This window comes from Bos grunniens, chromosome 7 (genome assembly GCF_055505025.1).
Source record: "Bos grunniens cultivar Pamir isolate PY7600 chromosome 7, Bosgru_T2T1.0, whole genome shotgun sequence".
NCBI lineage: Eukaryota > Metazoa > Chordata > Mammalia > Artiodactyla > Bovidae > Bos > Bos grunniens.
The window spans coordinates 1,122,034-1,145,575 of NC_141171.1; the positions used below are offsets into that span (position 1 = coordinate 1,122,034).

At 47.6% G+C, this 23,542-nt stretch overlaps 2 protein-coding genes across 17 annotated transcripts in view; both read left to right on the forward strand.

Annotated features, from left to right (window-relative positions):
- Positions 1-3,645, forward strand: part of MAPK9 (mitogen-activated protein kinase 9) — a 68,126-nt gene extending 64,481 nt beyond the window's left edge. For 9 of the 15 annotated variants that reach the window (XM_086407846.1, XM_086407841.1, XM_086407839.1 and 6 more), the window contains one exon: positions 583-3,645. In XM_086407846.1, coding sequence (XP_086263972.1) covers positions 583-725 — 143 coding nt within the window. In that variant the 3' untranslated portion in view covers positions 726-3,645. Of the gene's footprint in view, positions 1-577 lie in introns of all 15 variants that reach the window. The other 6 variants (XM_086407850.1, XM_086407842.1, XM_086407849.1 and 3 more) reach the window with 1 other exon arrangement.
- Positions 3,646-20,871: 17,226 nt separating this feature from the next.
- Positions 20,872-23,542, forward strand: part of RASGEF1C (RasGEF domain family member 1C) — a 123,048-nt gene continuing 120,377 nt past the window's right edge. Inside the window, exon 1 of one of the 2 annotated variants that reach the window (XM_086407856.1) lies at positions 20,872-21,018. The gene's annotated coding sequence lies outside the window, so the exon portion shown is untranslated. The remainder of the gene's footprint in view (positions 21,019-23,542) is intronic. The other variant, XM_086407854.1, reaches the window with a different exon arrangement.

Consider the following 23,542-nt stretch of genomic DNA (forward strand, 5'->3'; position numbering starts at 1 on the left):
TTCATTTGCCTTAAAATATCAGTTTTGGGGATTTAGAAGGCAAAAATAAAATGAACAAGAGTCCACTAAATTTTGTTCCTATTTTTTTCTTGTTTGTATCATTCCTTCTTTTAGAAGGTATTTTTTAATTGCAAAAGAATTCTTCAAAGGTTGATGGTTTTTTCCTTGGATTAAGTGTTTATGATTATAATTGAAATGTCTGATGACACTTGAATCCTACTTGGACTTGAGCCTTTTGTGATACTGATAGTTTTAGGATAAATTCAACAATTTTCTTTTAATATCTTTTTAAAACCAGAAGGTATTTTTAAAGTAGTTAACATGACTATACATGTGTGTGATGTTTAGCCACCAGGAAGAAAGAGAATATTGCAGTGAAAGACAGAGGAATATTTGGGATTTTGAGCCTAAAGAAAGACTCCACAAAAAGTTCAAAATGTACAGTCGACTAACTTCTTGTTTATACTAATAGTATAGGAAACTGCAAAAGGACAGAGCTGAGAAGTAGCCTGAAGTCTCACTGCCTGGATCTGCAGCAGTGTCGTGCCTCAGATTTTATTATATTTGGTTTTCTTAGCACAGATGCAGCAGTAAGCAGCAATGCCACTCCTTCTCAGTCGTCGTCCATCAATGACATTTCATCCATGTCCACGGAGCAGACGCTGGCCTCGGACACAGACAGCAGTCTGGACGCCTCGACAGGACCCCTGGAAGGCTGTCGATGATAAGTTAGAAATAGCAAGCTTGTCATCAGTGAAGGAACTCTCACTTCCATGGGCGTGAAATACTTGGGAGTTGATGGAACCAAATAGAAAAACTCCATGTTCTGCATGTAAGAAACATGATGCCTTGCCCCTACTCAGTTGTACTAGGCTTGCCTTGCTTAGATTATAAAATGAAGCAGATTACGTCTAAAGAAAAAAAAAAAATACAAACCACACATTTAGAAATTTTGTTCAAGGTCATTTCAGGTGAGCAATTAGAATATATGAATTTTCTTTTTAAGTTGTGCGGTAATAGTGATCATTTCTCATCCTCAGTAACTGTTGGGATTTATATGCATGACACAAATGCTTGCTTGGATTTGCCCTCTAGCACTTTGGAAATCAGTATTTATAAAGCCAAATAATCTTCAAGGTAGTGCTGCTTCTAGAATTGTCTCAATCCTCTTAAATAATTTTGTGTTTGTCCAGAAAAAAATAGATTTATGTGTATTAATTGGCCACCATCATATTATAATATCTTACCTTCTTTTAGGGTATGAATTAACTTTCTTTCATATTTCAGAAGGAATATAATTAAATCTATATAATGAAAAAAATGTAACTTTTCTTTAATTTGTCATGTTTTAGGCTGAGAATTATCACTGCTAAGACCAGGATACTTTGTTTTCTCTAAACTGTGTTAGTCTGGATGACTGTACATTCAGTTTTACTGCACGATAGCATTTTAAGTTTCGTTTTATGCTGCTTAAAACATATATATGTTTAAAATCCTACTACCCCATCTCTTTTTTCTTGGTCTTCTGGACTTATTAATTTGAAGTGCTACCTAGAACTTCATCTTCTTTATTAGCCACCTAACACCCGTGTCAATCATATGATGGCAAATAGATTCTTGACCCCATCACCTGCTGTTAGAGTAGAATTTTACGAAGTGATCACTAAAGATGATGGCAGTCACTTGCTGAGTGCTTGTTTTGCTTGTGCCTGGACTGGGTCCTTTCTTACCTCCTCTCGGGTAAGATACATGATTTCACAAGGCAGAGTTTCCCTCTTCCAACACAGCATTCTTCCTCGACTTCCTTTCTTTTATGAAAGAAGCCACCTAAACCCCCTTTGGTCTGTTTTAGGAAGCAAGCTGGCTCAGAATGCTGTTTGTGGTGGTTTTCCACTTTGTGGAGGCGTTTCCTGGTCCTAAGGGAAGACCTTCTGAGGGATAGGGAGGAGCTGTCCTAAAGGGCAATTACTAACTAGTAAATATTTCCTGATTTTAAGCTGCTCACCTGAAATTGATACTTTCAGACTAATATGGAAATTATTCAAGATTCAGTAAAATACTGAGTATTGAAGTGTCATTGCAGAAATGGAGTTATGATGGTCACATATGGCTACCTGTGCTCGTAATGCTTTCCCCTGGAGCTTATTCTATTGCAGATTCATATCTTTTGTTCAGTTATTTTGGAAGCTATTGGGTCAACATTGTCACATTCTATGGAATGTGTTCTGAGGAGGAACTTTGTTAAGAAAGTTTATTATAAATATATCTAAAATATATGATTCTCTCTATACCATTTGTATCTTATTGGTCTTGTCACTGGAAACTGGAACCCTTGATGAACAAAATTAATATTGAAGTAATAAATAGTTTTCTATTGTGATGTTTAGACATGTTCAGCTGTAAGATGGAATACTAACTTGGATTGGGGCAGAAACACCTGTTACATAGCTGAGGATTATTTTGGCTTCAGAGGCCTGATGGTATAGTGAAGAAGGTTACCGCTGTACATATATAAACATCTTAAAATGACCTAATACACATTCTTTAAAAAGACTTTACTAAATCTATCTTTGAAAATAAAAGGAAAGGGGAGAGCTTTAAAAATGCATTATCTGTCCTCAGCTTATGTACATGCAGCACAGGAACACGAGGGCACGTGGGAGTCCCACTGGGTGACTGTACACTCAGCCAGGTGCCGTTTATAAATGGAGCTAGGTGCCATACAGAGTGGCTTTCTGCTCACTGACTCCTCCTGTGTTCACGGAGGAAGTCCGTGATGGTGTGGACGGGTTTCCTGCCAAGACCACCTTCCACCAGCGAGTGATGAGTGCACCCCGGCAGGCCACGGTGCTGCAGCCTGCAGAGCTCCATAGAAGTACCTCACCCCAGTTCAGGGCCCTCCCTCCTGAGCTGGGGCGTGCCAGGGACCTGGTGCAATGCAGATGGTTCCACACTGCTCTCCATGGATAAATTCTGGTGTTGGATAAAGAACTGAAAAATGTGCTCAATTTTTCATCTTTTCTATTTTATTTTTGTAATTTATATTGTACACAACCCTGGAAGTAACTATTTTGGACACATATTTTTATAAACCAGGTAATTTATTATTAGCCTGGAATTTGAACTAGGTTCATTTTGTTTGTTGACTTAGTTTTTTGTTAAAAAGGAAATGACTGCCTCCCCTGTCAGGTCTTGACTTCAAGTGCAGGTTCCAGAGAGCAGACAGAGTCTGTCAGAGTAGGAGAGCATTCTAGAAGCATCCTGCTCAGTGTTGATCCACTGTGGAAACAGGAGACAGAATCAAGGCTCTGTGCTTATCTGTGCACCATGAAACTCAGAGCTGCAGTCCTGAAAGGAGAAAATGCTTGGTAGGGCCCCTTACTGACACCCAGAGTCCAAAGTTGAAACACTGAATGGCAGACTGAATCCAGATTTGATGCTGTGTAAAGTCATGGTAATGATATATGATGAGTTCATACGGTTGATTTCTAATGTAACTCCTCTGGTGTTTCATACTGGTAGTAAACACAGGTGTGACCTTTCAGATTGCATATCTCAAAAGTAACATTGCCTAATGTTTTATAATAAAATATATTACGTGTGTTTTGATTGGTGAAAATAATACAAATACATTTTAAAAGAGAAGTATATAACATGTCCAATTTTTGTGTGTTTTTAAATGACATTTGACTGTGTATTTCTACATCACCATCTCTGATTACAGATTTAACATGAACACAAGCAGATATTGGAGTGTTGTCATCTCAGTCAATATTAATAGATGTTTTTAAATTGAAAAGCAAAAGGGATTCTGTTAGATCCCTTACTGAAAATATTCTGCCACTTCCTGAAGCTAAATTTTCAAAACCACGCAGTGCAAGACTGAATATTTGGAATAATTGTTTTCTCACAAGAGTGGCCAGAAGAATCCGCCGATCAGTCTTTCCTTGTATCACTTAAAATCCTTAGTGGTGCCCGTGTGCTTGTGGTTTTCTGCATGGATTAGCCTCTTTCATTCTGCTTCTGGTTTTGAGGTACTTTAGGATGTTTACTACTTAAAACCGCAGGAATAGAAGGGCGCACAGTGGCTCACTGTCTTCTTGCTAGGACTAGAATCATTCCAGATGGGTCAATATCAGTCTTACTTTTAAAGATCTCTAGGAAAGGAGAGTGAAAGTCCTTCAGTCGCGTCTGGCTCTTGGTGACTATACAGTCATATGGAACAGGAAAACATGTCTCTTGATAATGATCTGGGCTCCATTTCTCTCTCTCCCTCTTCCCCCTTTCAATGTAGATAGTACTGAAATACTTTACATTTATTGACTTAAATGGTACATACAGGTTTTTGTGGGATTTTTTTAATGGGAGGAGGTATGGTGGTGTTCAGTCACTAAGTTGCGTCCAACTCTTGATGACCCCATGGACTGCAGCATTCCGGGCTTCCCTGTCCTTCACCATCTCCCGCAATTTGCTTAAACTCACGTCCATCAAGTCAGTGATGCCCTCCAACCATCTCATCCTCTGCTGTCCCCTTCTCCTCCTGCCTTCGATCTTTCCCAGAATCAGTATTTCAAAATAACTTACTGTATACTTTCCTGAAGATTGTATTTAAGTGGTAAGCTTACCTTTGGCAGTAAGGCAGTTATTTGATGTTTTTGGTCTTTAATCAGGAAAGTTGGTAACCAAATCAATAATAACAGTAACAAAGTGGCCAGTAACATCTCTTTGAAGCCAAATGTGACCCTGACTTAAGAGGGATATGCCTATCACAGCAGCCACTGGGCACTTGTCACTCACTGTTTCCTCAGGGCCCAGGGAGTCCTTGTGAACAAGGCTGTTTGCTCGGCCATTTCTGTGCTGTGGGTCTTTAGCATTGGAAAGGAAATTCAGAATCAATTTTCTGACCCCCTGCACAACAGTTGAGGAGGCTGCAGCCACGTCGGGAAGGGCACCACAGGGCTGCCCTCAGAATGCTGTCCCACTCATGCGGGTCTTACTGTTCTTACAGTCATGAACACACTTGAGAGTCTAATGAGAACTGTGAACTCCCCCCCGCCCCCCCGCCTTAGAAAAAGGCCATGAGCACAAGATTTTGCCAAACTTTCTGAGGAATCCTGAACCCTGGTGGTTTCCATGTTAAGAGCCCCTTTGTAGAAGCAGTTTATAGATGCTTTGTGGTCTTAGAGGGAAGCAGAGCCTGCAGGAGGGTTCTCCTGATCTTCTCTGTTCTAAATGGTTCCGACACTTTTGCAGACAGATCTTGGGTATAGGTAGGGACATTTTTACTCTCAGCCCCAGCATAAGTTGGCGTTCTTGTTCTGTGTCCAAAAGAGCATGTGGAGACTCAATTCAGTGAAATGGGTTGTTTCCAGCATTCCTTCCACATGGAACTTAGCTGCAACATAGGAACTGTAGGTTTATAATACAGAATTCATAGAAACAGAGATATGATTAAATGCATCTCTTCATTTTAAAGAAGTAGTTCTGTGCTGAGCTTTGAAATACAGTCTTGGCTCTATTTTGTCTATGCACTTAGATTTCATCGAGAATAGGAATGGACAAAGAGGTTCTCTAGTTCACATTGCCGTTCAAGGCACTGAAGAAGTTATCTAGCCTCTGCTCAGATGGTTTTAATGAAGAGAATGCTCCTCCCTCTGCATTTTTTTTTAATAGTTTTGACTGTTAGGAAGTTCTTTCCTGGGACTTACCTGGTGGTCCAGTGGCTAAGAATTCTGCCAGTAAAGGGGACATGGTTTCGACCCCTGATCCAGGAAGATCCCAAGTGCTGCGGGGCAGCTGAGCCTGTGCACCACAGCTACTGAGCCCACGCCCTGGAGCCCGCGAGCCACAGCTACTGAAGCCTGTGCCCCTAGAGCCCGCGCTCCATGACGAGAAGCCCCTGCAGTGAGAGGAAGCCCGTCCACCGCAGCTAGGGAGTAGCCCTGGTCCCCTACTATAAGCCAGTGTATAGCAAGGAAGACCCTGAGGGGCCAAAAGGAAATAAATTTCAAAATAAGTTCTTTCTCTAACTGAACAGAAAACTTGGTTCTCACAACTTCCACCCATTGGTCCAAGGTCTTTCCTTTGGGTGAAATAGAATGAGTCCGACCCATTTTTATGAGACAGGCTTTAATACATTAGTTGAAAAGATACGCTGCAAGTCTTCCCTTCTCTAGCTTAAACTCAAAGTTCTCACAACCCTCTTTCATATGAAAAAGCCCCCAGAGCCTCATAACCTCAGGGTACCCTAAAATTATGGACACAGATGTGAATGTAATATTTCTGCACAGCCTGAGCACGCACCCTCCAAGGGTGGCCACACTCATGAACAGAGTCTCAGGTGGCCTGAGCTTTAAAAGCCATGTTCCACTAGGGGCCTGCAGTCTAGCAAAATGACCGGGTTGTGTGATGCTGCGGTTAATCCTGATGCTGTCACTCCTCGTAAGCATTCTGTCCGCCAGCTTGTGACATCCATGAGTTTTATGAGCATGAACAGGCCTTCTGAAAATTTATCCACAAGGTGACTGACTGCCTTGAGTGGCAGGACCGAGCCTTGAGGCAGACCTAGGAGTCACAGTGCCCAGAGCCGTGTGGCCAGCACTTTGCCAGCCTCCTCCCTAGAGTTCTCAGCCCAGTGACTTGTCATTCAACTCTTGTGGAGCGTTATCTTGCCACAAGGTCAGGAGGAAGCATCTTGATGGACACCGTGTGGAAATAATGAAAACACTTCAGCAGCTGCCTCTGATCTGCTTGCTTCAAGAAAAGAAATTAATTTGGCAATTGCACTGGTTTTCAGAGTTTATGCTTTTATTTTCTTTTGGGAGGATCAGGTAGAAAGTGCCAGCTTCCCCTTCGTTTCTACACCTTTGATATCTTGTGGCCACTAAGAACTGTGACCAAGTGCTGTCTCAGTATTCACAGGTCGGTGCGTGGGCAGGGAGCAGGGCCGAAACATGTGTTGGCCTTATTTTGTTTCCGTGAGAATAAAGTGATGTGTTTTGAAGAGTACACAATTGTGATTCCACAAGAGGCCAAGCTGCCCTCCAGTGGCTGTTAGAGAATTGTGTCCATCCAGCACAGCCTGCTCAAGCTGGGCATGACTTTAGAAGTTTATCACCTTGAGCATACCTTGCCATTTTTCATCTAATGGCAGTCACGCTACTTTGATTTTATTTGATTTTAATCTAGGCTAGAGCTGCAATATAGAATTTCACTAATAGTTAAGTTTGTCCAGCTCTCTGTTGTAAAGTTGATGACTTGGGTGTTTTAAGCAGCAAATTATCATTCTAAAGATGCTATTAAAAAACAACTATTTGACCAGAACCCTCGGTTGTGTGTGCTTGTTCTCAGGTTTTCTCAGAGAGCTCCCTCACCACACATGACAGGGATAGAGTGCAGCAAGTGGAGGCCTGCCTCCTCTCCCTTTACCCACCCTCCTCACCTTGACTGTCCCTGTGCCCATGAGAGCTGACCCCTGCCCCTTTCAGGAACTCCACTGCTACAATCACCTCTATCCTGTGTCGTCACTGCCCCCTCCTCTGCTCCATCACCTGTCATCTTTATGTCACCTGCGTGAAAAAGAAAAAGCTGCTTACCCCAGCATCACCCTTGAGTTGCTCCCCTTCACAAGAGAAATTGAAAATCAGTTTCATTTTCTCTCCCTTCTCTTCTCTCTTCTCTCATCTACTTCCTTTTTTAATTAAAAAAAAAAAAAAAAGATACAGATGTGTGTGTACACACACACACGAAAATGTAATCAAGAATGAAAAACTAAACATACTTTTTTTACCGTATTACTCCATCTGGAGATGACCACTCTTTATACTTAACTGTCCTTGCAGATCGTTTTCTATGGACACATACATACCTAGATGATTTTTTGTTTTGCTTTTTGCCCAAATGAGGTCATACTGTGTGTGCATGTTAAGTCATTTCAGTCATGTCTGACTCTTTGCGAACCCATGGATTGTAGCCCGCCAGGCTTCTCTGTCCATGGGATTTTCCAGGGAAGAACACTAGAGTGGGTTGCCATTTCCTTCTCCAGGGGATCTTCCCCACCAAGGGATCAAGCCTGAGTCTCCTACGTCTTCTGCATTAGCACTGGCAAGCAGGTTCTTTACTGCTAGCGCCACCTGGAAGCCCAGTCATGCTGTGCCTGCCATTTATAACTTTCATTTTTCAGTGAATGGCCTCCAGCTGTCCATATCAGTAAACTTCCGTCAGGTTTAATAGCCAGGGCCTTGGGATTTCCCCAGTGTCCCCAGAGTCCTTTACTAGTGTGTCCTGCCAGGATCCAGTTGAAGCCCTTGCATTCCTGGTGTCTGGTTTCTGGTTGTCATGTTCTTAAGATTGTCCTAACCCTCCATGACACCAACCTACCTTGTCAGGCAGGTCAGCCTGCAGTGTGTGCACCTCCTAGCTCTGTGTGGCTGCTTCCACGGGGTTGCATCGACCATGCCCTCTGTCTCTGATATTTCTTGGATCTAGAGAGCATATCCAAAGGTTTGATAGACTCACTGACATCTTTGGCTATTTAAATAAAATTTAAGTGATATTGTGTCCTTTATATAAAGGGTCTGCTGCTGCTGCTAAGTCACTTTAGTTGTGTCTGACTCTGTGCGACCCCATAGACAGCAGCCCACCAGGCTCCCCCATCCCTGGGATTCTCCAGGCGAGAACACTGGAGTGGGCTGCCATTTCCTTCTCCAATGCATGGAAGTAAAGAGTGAAAGTGAAGTCGCTCAGTCATGTCCAACTCTTCACGACCCCATGGACTGTAGCCTACCAGGCTCCTCTGTCCATGGAATTCTCCAGGCAAGAGTACGGGAGTGGGGTGCCATTGCCTTCCCCGATATAAAGGGTCAGGGGTCCCCAACTAGACTGTTGACTGGGGAACCAGAGGTGAGTGGCAGGCGTGAGTGAAGCTTCATCTGTTTACAGCCGCCTCCCATCGCTCTCATTACTGCATTATGACAGTGTAATAATAATAGAGATAAAGTGCACAATAAGTGTAATGTGGTTGAATCATTCTGAAACCATCCCCCTCCCTGGTCCCTGGAAAAATTGTCTCCCACAAAACCTGTCCCAGGTGCCAGAAACGTTGGGACCCACCTGCTACTTTATATGAACTCCCAGCAGAAGATGTTTAGTATCTTCTTGACCCACTGTCAATGATGCTAAGTTGACCTCTGGGTTCAGATAGTGCCAATCCAGTCCTCTGTCACACACTCATGTTTTGTCTCATAACTAGAAAGTCGTCCACATGTGCTTGCTTCGGCAGGGGGCCCATCCACCATATACCTAGTGCAGTTATGAACCTCAGGTGATAATCCTTGCCGTGAGCAGGAATTTCACAATTCGTCCCTCCCGTTGATATCTTTCACCACCACTCTGTTGTCGGGAGAGCTTCCTGGCATCAGCTCTGGTGGAAAGGCAGGGTCCACACCAGGTTCCTTCCCTTCAGCAACCTGTGCTCGGAGTAGGGTGTGGGTTCAATCGCCGCCTCAGATGGGATCACAAGAGGGTTCATATTTCTATCTTTGAGTATTTCCAGTCATTCTTTTTGAGACTTAAATTGCTATAACTGGGGCCAGGGAAGCTGATTCCGCCCAGTCTTTTTGACTGACTGCATTAAGTTTTTAACTTTTTATTTTGAAATAATTTCGAACTGACAGAAAAGTTGCAAAAATAGCCCAAAAAGTTCTTGTATATCTTTCCCTACCCCAGCTCCCCAAAGGTCAACATTTTACCACATGTGCTTGAGCCTTCTTTGTCTGCATACATGCAGTTAGTTATTACACATGCATGCATGCACATCCACTTATATAGACACATATGTTCCTATATACACACGTTTATGCTGATACATAGTCACTAATTTCCTTCCAGTGATTGTTTTTACATTCAGCCTGATTTTTTTAATGTTTGTAAACTCATGAATAATGAGGTTTATGCATGTACTTTACAGACAAAGACAGGTATACATTATGGTATACTTGTATACCATTACAAGTATACATAAACATGTAAATAAATATTGCGTGGATATGTTAGTAGTGTTTATAATAGGCATCATTCATGTGGGTAAATGTGTCCACATGACTTAAGAGAACCTACTAAAGAATCAGTGTGTGTGTGTGTTTGTGTGTGATAATTGACAGTACCAAGGGTATAAGTAAATTTAAAAGGTAGTGGAAATCTGAATGCTTTCCTCTCAGTAAATGCTTTCCTCTACAGTAAAAGACTGAAATGCCAGTTATTTAATTTGGACTCATAATAAAGAATATTATACCCAATAGGCAAATTCCTTTTGATCACACATAGAATTTAAAGGAAACTGACTATATACCAGGTCACAGAGGATGATCAATAAATTCTGAAGTTAAAAATACACAACTGTTTTTCTATGATAATGCAATAAATTTGAAAATATCTCCCACATCTGGAAACAACAATACACAGAGCAATCTAGGTGAAAGAGAAAATCATAAGGAAAATTATGATATTCCTAAAAGTGCATGACCTCAGAATTGCACCGCATACCAAATTTGATCCAGCTAAGGCTTAAATACTCTTATCAAAAAAGGACAGTTTTTTTTTTTCTTTAAATGAGTTCAGTTTTCAAGAGATTGACAGAAGACCAACAGAGCAAGCTCAAAGGCAGAGAAGAGGAAGAATAATAAAGGCAGGGACAAGAAACTAGAAAATTAAAATGAGAGGAAAAAAATCAGCAAAACTGAAAGATTAATAAGCTAGGCAATACAGTCAAGAAATAAAGAATATGCAAGTAACAGACAAAGTCAAAAAGAAGTTATGATAGACATTTTTTTTTAATCTATAGTATTCTAACAAATGTGATGATTGTCAAGAAGTAGACAAAATTTCTTTAGAAATTAAGCACAAAAATCGTCTCAAGAATGATGATACTAAGCACATCATACATATGAACTTATTTAATCTTCTCAACAGTTCTATGAGGTTGATATCATCTCCATCTTAAAGTTTGGGAAATGGAGGCAGGAAGAAATCATAAATTCCCACAGCCAGAATATGCAGAAATGGGGTCTGAGGCCAGAACAGCTGGTGCAAGCACCACACTCTTAGCCTCTGCACTGCACGGCCTCCCAACAACCTGACTGGATCAGTGGCCATCAGAGGAAGTGAAATGGTAGTCAAAGAGTTCCCCTCCCACCCCCAAATACTCTCCAGGAAAAATCAATCTTACAGATCAGTTTTCACTAAATTTTCAAGAAACACACTATCTTATCTAGCTTTTCAAAGCCACCCATCTTGGTTTAGGCTGGATTAATCTTTTTTTTTTTTTAATGCTCTCATATCCCTCCCAGGGAACATGGCTGAAAATACTGATTATAGGGCTCTGTGGACAGAGATCAATTTAGTAGGTCTGAGGTGGGGGCCATGAATCTGCATCTTTTTTTTTTTTTTTTTTTTGAACCCTCCTCCCTCCTCCCTCCCCATACCATCCCTCTGGGTCGTCCCAGTGCACCAGTCCCAAGCATCCAGCATCGTGCATTGAACCTGGACTGGCATCTCGTTTCATACATGACATTTCACATGTTTCAATGCCATTCTCCCAAATCTTGCCACCCTCTCCCTCTCCCACAGAGTCCATAAGCCTGTTCTATACATCAGTGTCTCTTTTGCTGTCTCGTATACAGGATTATCATCACCATCTTTCTTAATTAATCTTGGATTAATCTTGATTCCAAAATTGGATAAAGAGAGATCAAGATTATGCTATTTTTTCATGGCCCCTGGCTGAATCCAAGATTGTGTTGTTTATTTCCAAATTCAAGGGTGACTCAACACAATTGTTTCAATAAATAACGTATTTTTGTTTAGTTTTTCAACTTTCAGAAAACTGAATAGAAAAGAATTTCCTTTGGGGCAGAGGAGCCTGGTAGGCTGCCGTCTATGGGGTCGCTAAGAGTCGGACCTGACTGAGCGACTTCACTTTCACTTTTCACTTTTATGCACTGGAGAAGGAAATGGCAACCCACTCCAGTGTTCTTGCCTGGAGAATCCCAGAGACGGCGGAGCCTGGTGGGCTGCCATCTCTGGGGTCGCACAGAGTCGGACACGACTGAAACGACTTAGCAGCAGCAGCAAGGCTTATTCTAGGAAGAGCTGCTGCTGCTAAGTCGCTTCAGTCGTGTCCGACTCGGTGTGACCCCATAGACGGCAACCCAACAGGCTCCCCCATCCCCGGGATTCTCCAGGCAAGAACACTGGAGTGGGTTGCCATTTCCTTCTCCAATGCATGAAAGTGAAAAGTGAAAGTGAAGTCACTCAGTCGAGTCCGACTTTTAGCGACCCCATGGACTGCAGCCCACCAGGCTCCTCTGTCCATGGGATTTTCCAGGCAAGAGTACTGGAGTGGAGTGCCATTGCCTTCTCTGTCTGGGAAAAGCAGGAGACATCAAATGGTCAAATGTGCATGGCTGAGCTAACAGAGAAGCACAGGGTATGATAGCCATGAGGGACCGCCTCGGACCATCAGACCCGAGACCCTGGGGCGGTCAGGATGGTGACAATGGGAGGATGTGGGGCTTGTGGCTGAGCACAGGCAGGCAACCTGGCCAAGTCTCTTCCCAATCCCCTGGTTTAGAAACAGCCCAGCAGCTAGCTGGAGGCAAAAAGTCCCACTCCCCAAGGACTCACCGCCAACTCTGCACAAAATCAAAACGCATCCTTCTGCACAACTATGTCGGACTTCTCATCTGGGCCGAGATGCTTCCCCAGAGCCCCCACTTCCAGGACTGCCTCTGTCCCCTCTTCCCCTGCAATGCCTTCATTTTTCAACAGACACCTGCTGAGAGGCTTCTATGTCCCATTAACAAGACACAAATGGTTACTCCAACTGAGCTGACGACTGAGGACAAGAGGTTGCCTGGGTAGTTCAGTTCAGTTCAGTTCAGTTCAGTCACTCAGTCGTGTCTGACTCTTTGCGACCCCATGAATCGCAGCACGCCAGGCCTCCCTGTCCATCACCAACTCCCGGAGTTCACTCAGACTCACGTCTATCGAGTCAGTGATGCCATCCAGCCACCTCATCCTCTGGCGTCCCTTTCTCCTCTTGCCCCCAATCCCGCCCAGCATCAGAGTCTTTTCCATTGAGTCAACTCTTCGCATGAGGTGGCCAAAGTACTGGAGTTTCAGCTTTAGCATCATTCCTTCCAAAGAAATCCCAGGGCTGATCTCCTTCAGAATGGACTGGTTGGATCTCCTTGCAGTCCAAGGGACTCTCAAGAGTCTTCTCCAACACCACAGTTCAAAAGCATCAATTCTTCAGTGCTCAGCTTTCTTCACAGTCTAACTCTCACATCCATACATGACCACAGGAAAAACCATAGCCTTGACTAGACGGACCTTTGTTGGCAAAGTAATGTCTCTGCTTTTGAAAATGCTATCTAGGTTGGTCATAACTTTCCTTCCAAGGAGCAAGCGTCTTTTAATTTCATGGCTGCGGTCACCATCTGCAGTGATTTTGGAGCCCAGAAAAATAAAGTCTGACACTGCTTCCACTGTTTCCCCATCTATTTCCCATGAAGTGACGGGACCGGATGCCATGGTCAGGAGTCTCCAGTCCTGCTGGCTCCATCTACAACAGATGGCTCAGCAGTGGCCGTGATGCTCCTGGCTTCCACTCTTGTCCAGCCACCGCCCAGCCTTTACCTCTCCCTGGACTGAGCCTGCTACACTGCAGCTGCAGCCACATGTCACTGCCTCTGTGGCAGCCTCCAGAGGTCCCAGTTGACCAGATGGGTGTTAAACCTGGGCTCCCATTGCCACATTGATCACACACACTTTTACACGATCAAGGTTGCCAGCATCACATTTAGGATATTTGGCTGTCCTAAAATCACCTACTGTGTTTTTATTCTGCTGGTAGATTCTAAAAAATTGAAGGTCAGTAAACCATTTTGACCACATCCATTTGATCATAGAAAAAGCAAGAGAATTCCAGGAAAAAAATCTACTTCTGCTTCATTGACTGCTAAAGCCTTTGTGTGGATTACAACAAACTGTGGGAAATTCTTAAAGAGATGGGAATACCAGACCATTTTACCTGTCTCCTGAGGAATATGTACGCAGGTCAAGAAGCAACAATTAGAAGCAGACATGGAACAATGGACTGGTTCCAAATTGGGAAAAGAGTACGTCAAGGTGGTATACTGTCATGCTGCTTATTTAATTATATGCAGAGTACATCATGCAAAATGCCAGGCTGGATGAAGCTTAAGATGGAATCAAGATTGCCAGGAGAAATATCAATAACCTCAGATATGCAGATGACACCACCCCTAGGGCAGAAAGTGAAGAGGAACTAAAGAGCCTCTTGATGAAGGTGAAAGAGGAGAGCGAAAAAGCTGGCTTAAAACTCAACATTCAAAAAACTAAGATCATGGCATCTGGTCCCATCACCTCATGGCAAATAGATGGGGAAAAAAACAGAAACAGTGACAGATTTTTATTTTCTTGAGCTCCAAAATCACTGTGGACAGTGACTGCAGACATGACATGAAAAGATGATTGCTCCTTGGAAGAAAAGCTATGACAAACCTAGATTGCATATTAAAAAGCAGAGACATCACTTTGCAGACAAAGGTCTGTATAGTCAAAGCTATGGTTTTTCCAGCAGTCATGTATGGATGTGAGAGTTGGACCATAAAGAAGGCGCAGCACCGAAGAATTGATGCTTTCAAGCCGTGGTGCTGGAGAAGACTCTTGAGAGTCCCTTGGACTACAAGGAGATCCAACCAGTCAATCCTAAAGATCAACTCTGAATATTCATTGGAAGGACTGATGCTGAAGCTGAAGCTCCAATACTTTGGCCACGTGATGTGAAGAGCTGACTCATTAAAAAAGACCCTAACCCTGGGAAAGACTGAAAGCAGGAGAAGGGGGTGACAGACCGAGGATAAGATGATTGGACGGCATCACTGATTCAATGGACATGAGTTTGAGCAAACTCCAGGAGATAGTGAAGGTCAGGGAAGCCTGGTGTGCTGCAGTCCACTGGGTCGCAGAGTTGGACACGACTAAGCACCTGAACAATAATGACAAAATCATCTTGATGCTGTGATGCAGATTCCCGGGTCCCCACACAGGCCCTCTGAGTCCAAAGGCTTGCTCATCTGTGCTGTAAATGAGCTCCCAAGGAAGGCCCAATACACATCCACTCTGCCCAGTGTGGGCCCTTCTGAGGGCAGCAGCTTGATCCTGACCTCCCTGCCTCCTACTGTGCCCCTAGGGCAGTTAATGGGAAGTATGCGGGGTTTGGGCCCCCAGTTTGCAGTGCCACCTCCATAAGTCGCCTGCCTGCTCTGAGCCTCTTTTGTGGAACAGTGTCTGAGTTTCCCATTACCACTATTGCAAATTACCACAAACTTACTGGTTCAAAACAAGTGAAAGCTGGTCAGTCGTGTCCAACTCTTTGTGACCCCATGGAGTATACAGCCCATGGAATTCTCCAGGCCAGAATACTGGAGTGGACAGCCTTTCCCTTCTCCAGGGGATCTTCCCAACCCAGGGGTCAAACCCATGTCTCCCGCATTGCAGGCAGATTCTTTACCACTGAGCCACACGCAAGTGTATTCGTGTATAGTTCTGTAGGTCAGAAGTCTCCCTTGGGTCTCACTGAGCTTAAAACAGGTGTCAGCAAGGTTGGCTCCTCCTACAGGCTCTAGGGGAAAATTCGTTTCTTGCCTTCACAACCACCAGAGGCCTCCCACATTCCTTGGCTCATGGCTCCTTGCTCCACACTCAGAACTAGCAGAGTCGCTAGCATCTCTCTGACCCTGCTTCCATACTCACATCTCTTTCCCTGACTCTTCTTGTGTCTCCCTCTTCTGCTTTTGAGCACCCACTGATTATTTGGGGCTCACCTTGATAATCCAGGGCAATCCTGGGTTGAGGTAATCCCCATCTCAAAGTCACACCTGCGAAGTTCCTTTTACCATGGAAGGTCACATATTCACTGGTTCTGGGGTTTAGGCCTTGGGCATCTCTGGGGGCCATTATGGGCGGGTTCACCCTGTACCCCTTGTAATCAGCATTTCTCGAAGTGTGACCCATCTTCTGCTGCGTCAGCCTCACCTGGGGCTCCCATCCTAACTGTGGAGCGTGTTCACCAGACCCCACTCAGCTCAAGAAGCTGCCGGGAGGTGGTGACCACAGCACCCTCAACACAGGCTACAGCACTGATACAGGATACAGCAATCTGACCTCGGTGGCAGCGAGAAAGGATGAGTTTTCATCAGATCCAAGAATGGGTGAGTTAGGAGTTTCACTAATAAAATGCACTTGCCAGAGGCTGCAGTTGTCCTCAGTGTTCTCTGCTTTTACGGGGGACAGTGCTTGGCAGCCCGCGTGGTGTGATCTGGTTCCTGAGTCGCCTGCCGCAGGTGGACCAAGCACTGGGGCCCACACACTGCAGGGCCCTCGCAGGCTGCAGCCACTGTGTGTCTGTGGCAGTGGGGACCACAGGCTCGCCTTCCTCCACCTCATGAAGGCCCACACCAGACTCTGCACCCACAAGTCCCACTGCCTCCAGATGGCCCCCCAGTACCTCTCTGGCCCCACAGTCTCAGCAAGTCCCCCATCCACCCTGGCCACACCCAGCTGCCTCTCACTTCTCCCACCTTCTCCGCATGTTACCGTCATCCACGCCCCCAGCCCCTGCCCCGGACCAGGGCGTGTGCTTCTCAGATGCCTCCTGCCTGCCGTCTCCTCCATCCTGTGCAGGTCAGCGCAGCAGGTCCAGGGGTGGCCTCCTCAGAGGACGAGGACTCCAGCCCTGCCAGCCCAGTGCTGGGCGGGTAGGACACACGCAGGTGGCCCCAGAGTCAGATGTGTGTGGGAGATGCCGTCTGGACCATGGACGGCCAAAGCAGGCGCCGGGGGTGCCGGGAAAGGCCTCATGGATGTCACAGCCAGCACGCCTCCTGCTGGAGGGGCTACCAATGGGGTTGGGGTGGAGCCTACCCTGGGCCACACCCGGAGAACGGAGTCCCAGCTCCTTGCCCGCCAGGAGGCCCAGCCTGGCCCCGACTGCTTCCACCGGGGCCTCTGCACCCTCCCCACCCTCTCCTCCAGGCACACCCACCTCCTTTCTTTGTCACAGAAGCAGGACGCATGCTGGCCACGGGGTCACTGCTCCTGCTACCCTCTCTAGCAAGGATCATCTTCCCACAGACCCTGTAGGGCTGGCTCTTCCTACAGGTCTCAGCGCAGACCCCCTATGGGCAGAGAGGCCTTTCCTGAGCCCTCCCATCTAAAGTAGGCCCGGACACACTCCACCACCTCACCTTGTCTTGGTGACTTCATGGCACTTAGCATTCTCTGAAAGGCTCGTTTTTATTATCCTTTTGTGTGTAGAATTTGTCTTCAGTCTCCTCTCTCTGAATAGTGGGCTCTGAGGTGGCAAGAACCACATGTCCTGCTCCCTGCAGGATCCCAGCATCCAGCACGGCGCACGGCACACACAGCCCCTCAGGAAATATCCACCGGAGGTGTGTCTCAGGGCAGGGCTCAGGCAGAGGAGACTGAGCTGAGAGCTCCCCAGGTCACTCACCCTCTGTCCCAGCACCGGACTGTCTGGGGCTTGTCCCTGGGCAAGGACTGGAGCAAGAAGATAGGGCTGGAGTAGGGCAGGCCAAAGGGACTTGATGGATGAGGCGGGATAGGGAGGCGCTGGGGAAACATGGAGCCTGAGGTGGCCCAGTCTTCTCCCAGGGTGCAGGCATGGCTCCTGCAGCCAGTGTCCGCAAGCTGGGGACAACTCAGAGCAGAACTCCCTGCTGGCCTCAAGGCTGAGTTCAAGGACTGCGTGCTGTACCCTCAACACAGCCCTGACCTCAGGGACAGTGAGAGAGGCTGCAGGAGGCATCAGGAGGTACAGCCTTCTTCCCTGTCACAGGAATAGCCCTGCTCACTCAGCCATTTGAGACATGCGGGGTGGCCACAGGCAAGTCCACCCTGGGGTTCCAGTTCCTCCACCAAGCACTGCCCTAACTTCAAGCAGCCCCACCACTTCACCCAGTGTGACAACAGCTCCTCAGTGGTCCCCAAGCCTTTGCTCACAGAGAGGGGTGGGGTGGGGAGAGACCTGCCCTTCTCCTTTGAGCTGCACTCTGTGAGGGGGCCCTGAAGTGCTGCTCAGGCCCCAGCAAGTCACAGGTGAGTGGGCTCACTCTTCCGAGTTTTCTCATGCAGCCCTCTCTCCCTAGAACCCCAGCATGCCTCCAGCAGGCATGCAGGGCCTGACCTGAGGGCTCCAGGCATGCGGTGAGAATCCAAGAAGGCTCACTGGCCTCAGGACTGGTCTTAGTACCTAAGCCCCAAGGAGAATCTAAATGCTGGGAATCTCCCCCAACCTTCCTGTTTCTCCTTCCTCTTCACCGCGGCCAGGTTGTTGACACTGGTCTCAGGCATGACCCTCACTGGGACCAGCCTCTGGCCCTAGCCTTGTCATAAAGCTCTGCTGCTCCCTGCCCAGCCCATCCAACTCACCTGCCCTAATACATCTATGTGCCCCAGACAGATGCCTTCTGTCTCCAGGCCTCAGTTTTGCCAACGGTACGAGATACGAGCATTGCTGTTTTTATTTGTTTGGTCTTCTACAAATAGCCTTTGGCGCATGCTAGAGTAGTTCCCTACTCCATCTTCAGGCTGAGCACAAGGGCTACTTCACCTTTGGTTCCAGGGAGGCAACACCTAGGCCGGTAATCCTCATTCTTCAGGACTTTGGAAATGGCCAGAGCCGACCTCTTCAGAGTGTGTGGCAGTTCTGTGGTTTCCTGGGAATATCAGGCAGCTGTGCTCTTTCTGACAGTGTCAACCCAGACATAGCAGGTCTAGGAGAAGGGAAAGGTGGATTCCTATTCATAGTGTTTAAGTGTCTGGACCTAACAATTCCTGAAAGCAGAATATCTTGGCTTTTAATGCTTCATAAGCCAATAAATGCTTCATAAGCCTTTGCCTGTGTGGATCACAATAAACTGGAAAATTCTGAAAGAGATGGGAATACCAGACCACCTGACCTGCCTCTTGAGAAATCTGTATGCAGGTCAGGAAGCAACAGTTAGAACTGGCCATGGAACAACAGACTGATTCCAAATAGGAAAAGGAGTACGTCAAGGCTGTATATTGTCATCCTACTTATTTAACTTGTATGCAGAGTACATCATGAGAAATGCTGGGCTGGAGGAAGCACAAGTTGGAATCAAGATTGCCGGGAGAAATATCAATAACCTCAGATATGTAGATGACACCACCCTTATGGCAGAAAGTGATGAAGAACTAAAGAGCCTCTTGATGAAATTGAAAGAAGAGAGTGATAAAGTTGGCTTAAAGCTCAACATTCAAAAAACTAAGATCATGGCATCCAGTCCCATCACTTCATGGGAAATAGATGGGGAAACAGTGGAAACAGTGTCAGACTTTATTTTCTTGGGCTCCAAAATCACTGCAGATGGTGATTGCAGCCATGAAATTAAAAGACATTTACTCCTTGGAAGGAAAGTTATGACCAACCTAGACAGCATATTAAAAAGCAAAGACATTACTTTGCCAACAAAGGTCTGTCTAGTCAAGGCTATGGTTTTTCCAGTGGTCATGTATGGATGTGAGAGTTGGACTATAAAGAAACCTGAGCACTGAAGAATTGATGCTTTTGACCTGTGGTGTTTGAGACGACTCTTGAGAGTCCCTTGGACTGCAAGGAGATCCAACCAGTCCATCCTAAAGGAGATCAGTCCTGGGTGTTCATTGGAACGACTGATGTTGAAGCTGAAATTCCAATATTTTGGCCACCTGATGCGAAGAGCTGACTCATTTGAAAAGACCTTGATACTGGGAAAGATTGAGGGAAGGAGGAGAAGGGGACGACAGAGGATGAGATGGTTGGATGGCATCACCGACTCAGTAGACATGGGTTAAGTAGATTCCGGGAGTTGGTGATGGCCAGGGAGGCCTGGCATGCTGCAGTTCATGGGGTCACAAAGAATCAAACATGATTGAGCGACTGAACTGAACTGAACTGAAGCCAATAAATTATTTTTGCTAAAGCTGATTGGGTTGGGTAACCTGCCACATCTCCTCAGGTAGGTCCTGACTGAAGCAAAGGACAGATACCCTAGCTTTTACACTGGGACAAACCAGGACACTTTTAATGTCCAGCAGGAGCCAGCTGAGGAAGGTCACCCAATCTTGTTCAGGCTCCCTCCCCCCAATTCTAAAAGTGAAATAGCAACCGGTTATCCTCCTAGCAGCTCAGTGTCTTCAGAGTGGTGAGCCACCCTCCCAGTAGGCTGGTTCCTAGGACCACCTCCCCGATAGAAGACGCTTGGAGGGTGATAAGCATTCTTCCCATCCTTTGATGCCCACCCTGTGCCCACCAGACAGGGAGCACAGACAAACCACAGATCAGCGGCCATCACAGGAGGAGAGTCCAGAGGAGCGGCCTGTAAAAGAGGTGCACCGGATTTTAGGCTGCCAGGGGTTTTCCAGGTGAGAGAGTCGGTAGTGGGGAGGGGCCAGTTCAGCTGCAGAATCCAGCAGGAGCCATGACGTGAGGGTGCCATCTGATGCTTGTAGTGGGTCCCACCTCCAGGGGGTGGAAGGCGAACCACAGCGGAGGGTCCTGAATGCAGGGCTGGACTTACGGCCTTGATCCTGAGGCCCGCAGCAGAGGAGAGGCGGGGTGAGCGGGGACTCCTCGGGGATGGGTGGCCTCAGAAGGGAGCGGGAAAGGGAGCCCCGCGGCAGGGTCCTCCGCAGCCCCACCCGGAGCTCTGCGCGCCCAGCCTTCCCCGTGCGGCCGCGAGGGGGCGCCGCGCCGCGCCTCTAGGGCGGCCGCCGAAGTGAGGCGAGCTGCGCCCCGGGCCGCGCGCGGCAGGCGGCGGCCGGCCGGCAGTGTTCGCGGCGCCCCGGCTCAGAGGGAGCGGCAGGCTCAGCCCATGGGCCGAGCTCCGACACGGGGCGCGCCGGGAGCCGGTGAGTCCGGGCGCGGCGCTGCGGGCGGGGCGCGGGAGGAGCTGCGGCGGCGGCGGGTCTCGACGCTGAGAGGCGCGGCTGCGAGCCCGCGGGCCGGCAGGTGTCCGGGCCTCGGGCGGGGACTCGCGGGCTGACCACAGGCGCGCGTGGGTGACAGTGCGCGTGGCCGGCCGGCTGGCGGGGCCGGGGAGCCCCGGCTCGCCGAAGTGTGCGCCCCTCCGGCAGAGACGATGGAGGCGGAGGGGCTGCGGGGCGCGGGTGCGTGCGCGGGGAAGGCGCCAGGAGGAGACCGGCGGAGCGCGCACCCCCGGCCGCCGGGGCTCGTGACTCACTCTGCCGCGCGAGCACCGCCACTCGCCTTGGCGCGAGGAGCAAGCTTCCTCAGCTGCTCGAGTGGCAGGAAAAGCCAGCCTGGGCCCAAAGCCTACCCAACACGAGACCTCAGTTTCCCGGACTGTGAAATGGGAACAGGAAGGCTGACCTGCCGACTGCTTGTGAAGATGGCAGAGGGCCTTGTGTGTGGGAGAAGAGGATGTTGTCAGCTCTAAAGCTGGGATAGGATTGAGGAAAGGATCGATGCGAGAGAGCCTGCAGGGGCAATGGGGTCAGCTCCGGGTTCTGGGTGTGTTCCTCATTAGTGATGGTGGGCGGGGCCAGGAAACCTGGAGTCCGCTCCCCTCTGCGTCCAGGCGGGGACTGGGAGGCCTGGAGGGGAAGAGACCAGGGAGGCTCCTGCCCCTGCCCCAGGCTCAGCGTGGGGAGCAATGTTAAAAAGACAGACAAGCCAGCTTGGGGTATGGAGGGGCTCACCTCACTCCCTGTCTCCTGGCTCTCTGAGGCAGGTGCTCTGCTGAGTCTCAGGAGTCAGAGCAGTGTCCTGGGAAGATTTGCTTGCAGGGCGGGTGCTGTGTCTCCGTCTTAGTTGAAGTTACTGAGCCTTAGAGCAGTCACAGGACTTGTTCAAGGTCTCAGGACCATTAAGTGGCAAAGTTGGAGTTTCAACCATGGTAGGACTGGTTCCAAAAGCCGTACTCCAGTCACTGTGCCAAGTAACCAGGAGGGGCCTGGGTTTGTGGCCTCACTTGCCTACAGCATTGCATTCCTTAACCTCCTGTGTGCTGTCTGCTGCTGGCCCTGAGGAGTGCTTACAAGCAGATGTGGGAGAGGGGAGCTGAATAAGTCATCTAAAGAAAAGCCAAGGTAATGGCAGGAGATAAGTGGTAGAAGAAAAAAAAAAAAACCGTAATTAGGGTGGAGACTGAGGAGGGGGTGAGGAGAGGCTTACCCTGGTCAGAGAGGATGTGTCTGAGCCGTGACCACTGACCACGGCTGTGATGTGACTCCTACAAACGGTCCAAAGATGCAAGCCCCTGAAGCAGGCACAGGTGGGAGGAGGGAGGAGCTGAAACAGAGCCAGTTTTGTGAGCTGTGGAGTTTGACCTTTCCTCCAGGTGCGATGGACAGACACTGGAGGGTTTCGAGTTTTGAGTATTGAAAGGATGTCCCTAAGGTGAGTGGAGAGGACTCTCAGGAGCAGGAGAGGGAGCAGGCTGTGGAGTCTGCCAGAGATTCTCAAGGATAGCCAACCGGCTGCCAGATGTGGAGTCTGCCGTCCTGGCAGAGCCAGGGGCTCAAGAAGGGCAGGGTCTTCTGCAGGTGATGGGGTTGTTAGCTGTGGCCGACAAGAGAACCAGTTTGGTCTGAAGCCCTACCTGTCTTCCTGCATCCTTCCGGGTGCCCATCTCAGACCTCCCTGTGCCTGGCAGGGGAAGGAGTGCCTGCCCCGAATGTGTAGAGATGAGATGCTGGGTGTTCAGGTGGATCTCTGCATCCTTTCATATGTTCCCTTAAGTCTTTGAGCTAATCCAGCTCTGACTTGTACTTTGACCCAGGCCTAGAGTCAGCCATTTCTCAAGAAGCCTTGGTATCTTTTAGTGGGGTTGTGGTGGGGGTTAGAAACCAGTATCTGAGCATTAGATAGAAATGCTCATTGCTACCATGGCATCATTGACCCTAGACCTTCTCAGTGGACTGAACCGAGAACTGCTTTTTTAAAACTGAAAGTTAATAGTTCCATCTCCTTTCTCCTACAATAAGAATCTGGTTCCCCCAAAATATCAATATAAAAGTTGAGTTATATTTTATTCGATGGAAATTTTTAGGACTTAAGCCCAGGAGGCAGCATCTCAAGTAACCCTGAGAGAACTGCTCCAACGACGCAAGAGGGGGAGCCAGGTTATATAGAAGTTTTGCAACAGAGGGCAAGTAGTCTAAAGTCAAAAGATAACTGTAAATTAAAGAAAACCAGATATCTCATGTTAAGGAACCTAGCACTTTTCTGTGTATGGGAAGATGCAAGAGTCTGGGCTTACTGAAATCATTCCTTTGATATGCTCCTCAGCTAGTATCCTGTGTTTTCAAATCCCGAGTTTCCTCAGGGCTCACCATGGGGAGTGGCTACAGTCTGATGGCTGCTAGAGGGCAGGTATTCTTCTTTCCTGAGTTCCCTCAGGGCTCACCAGCT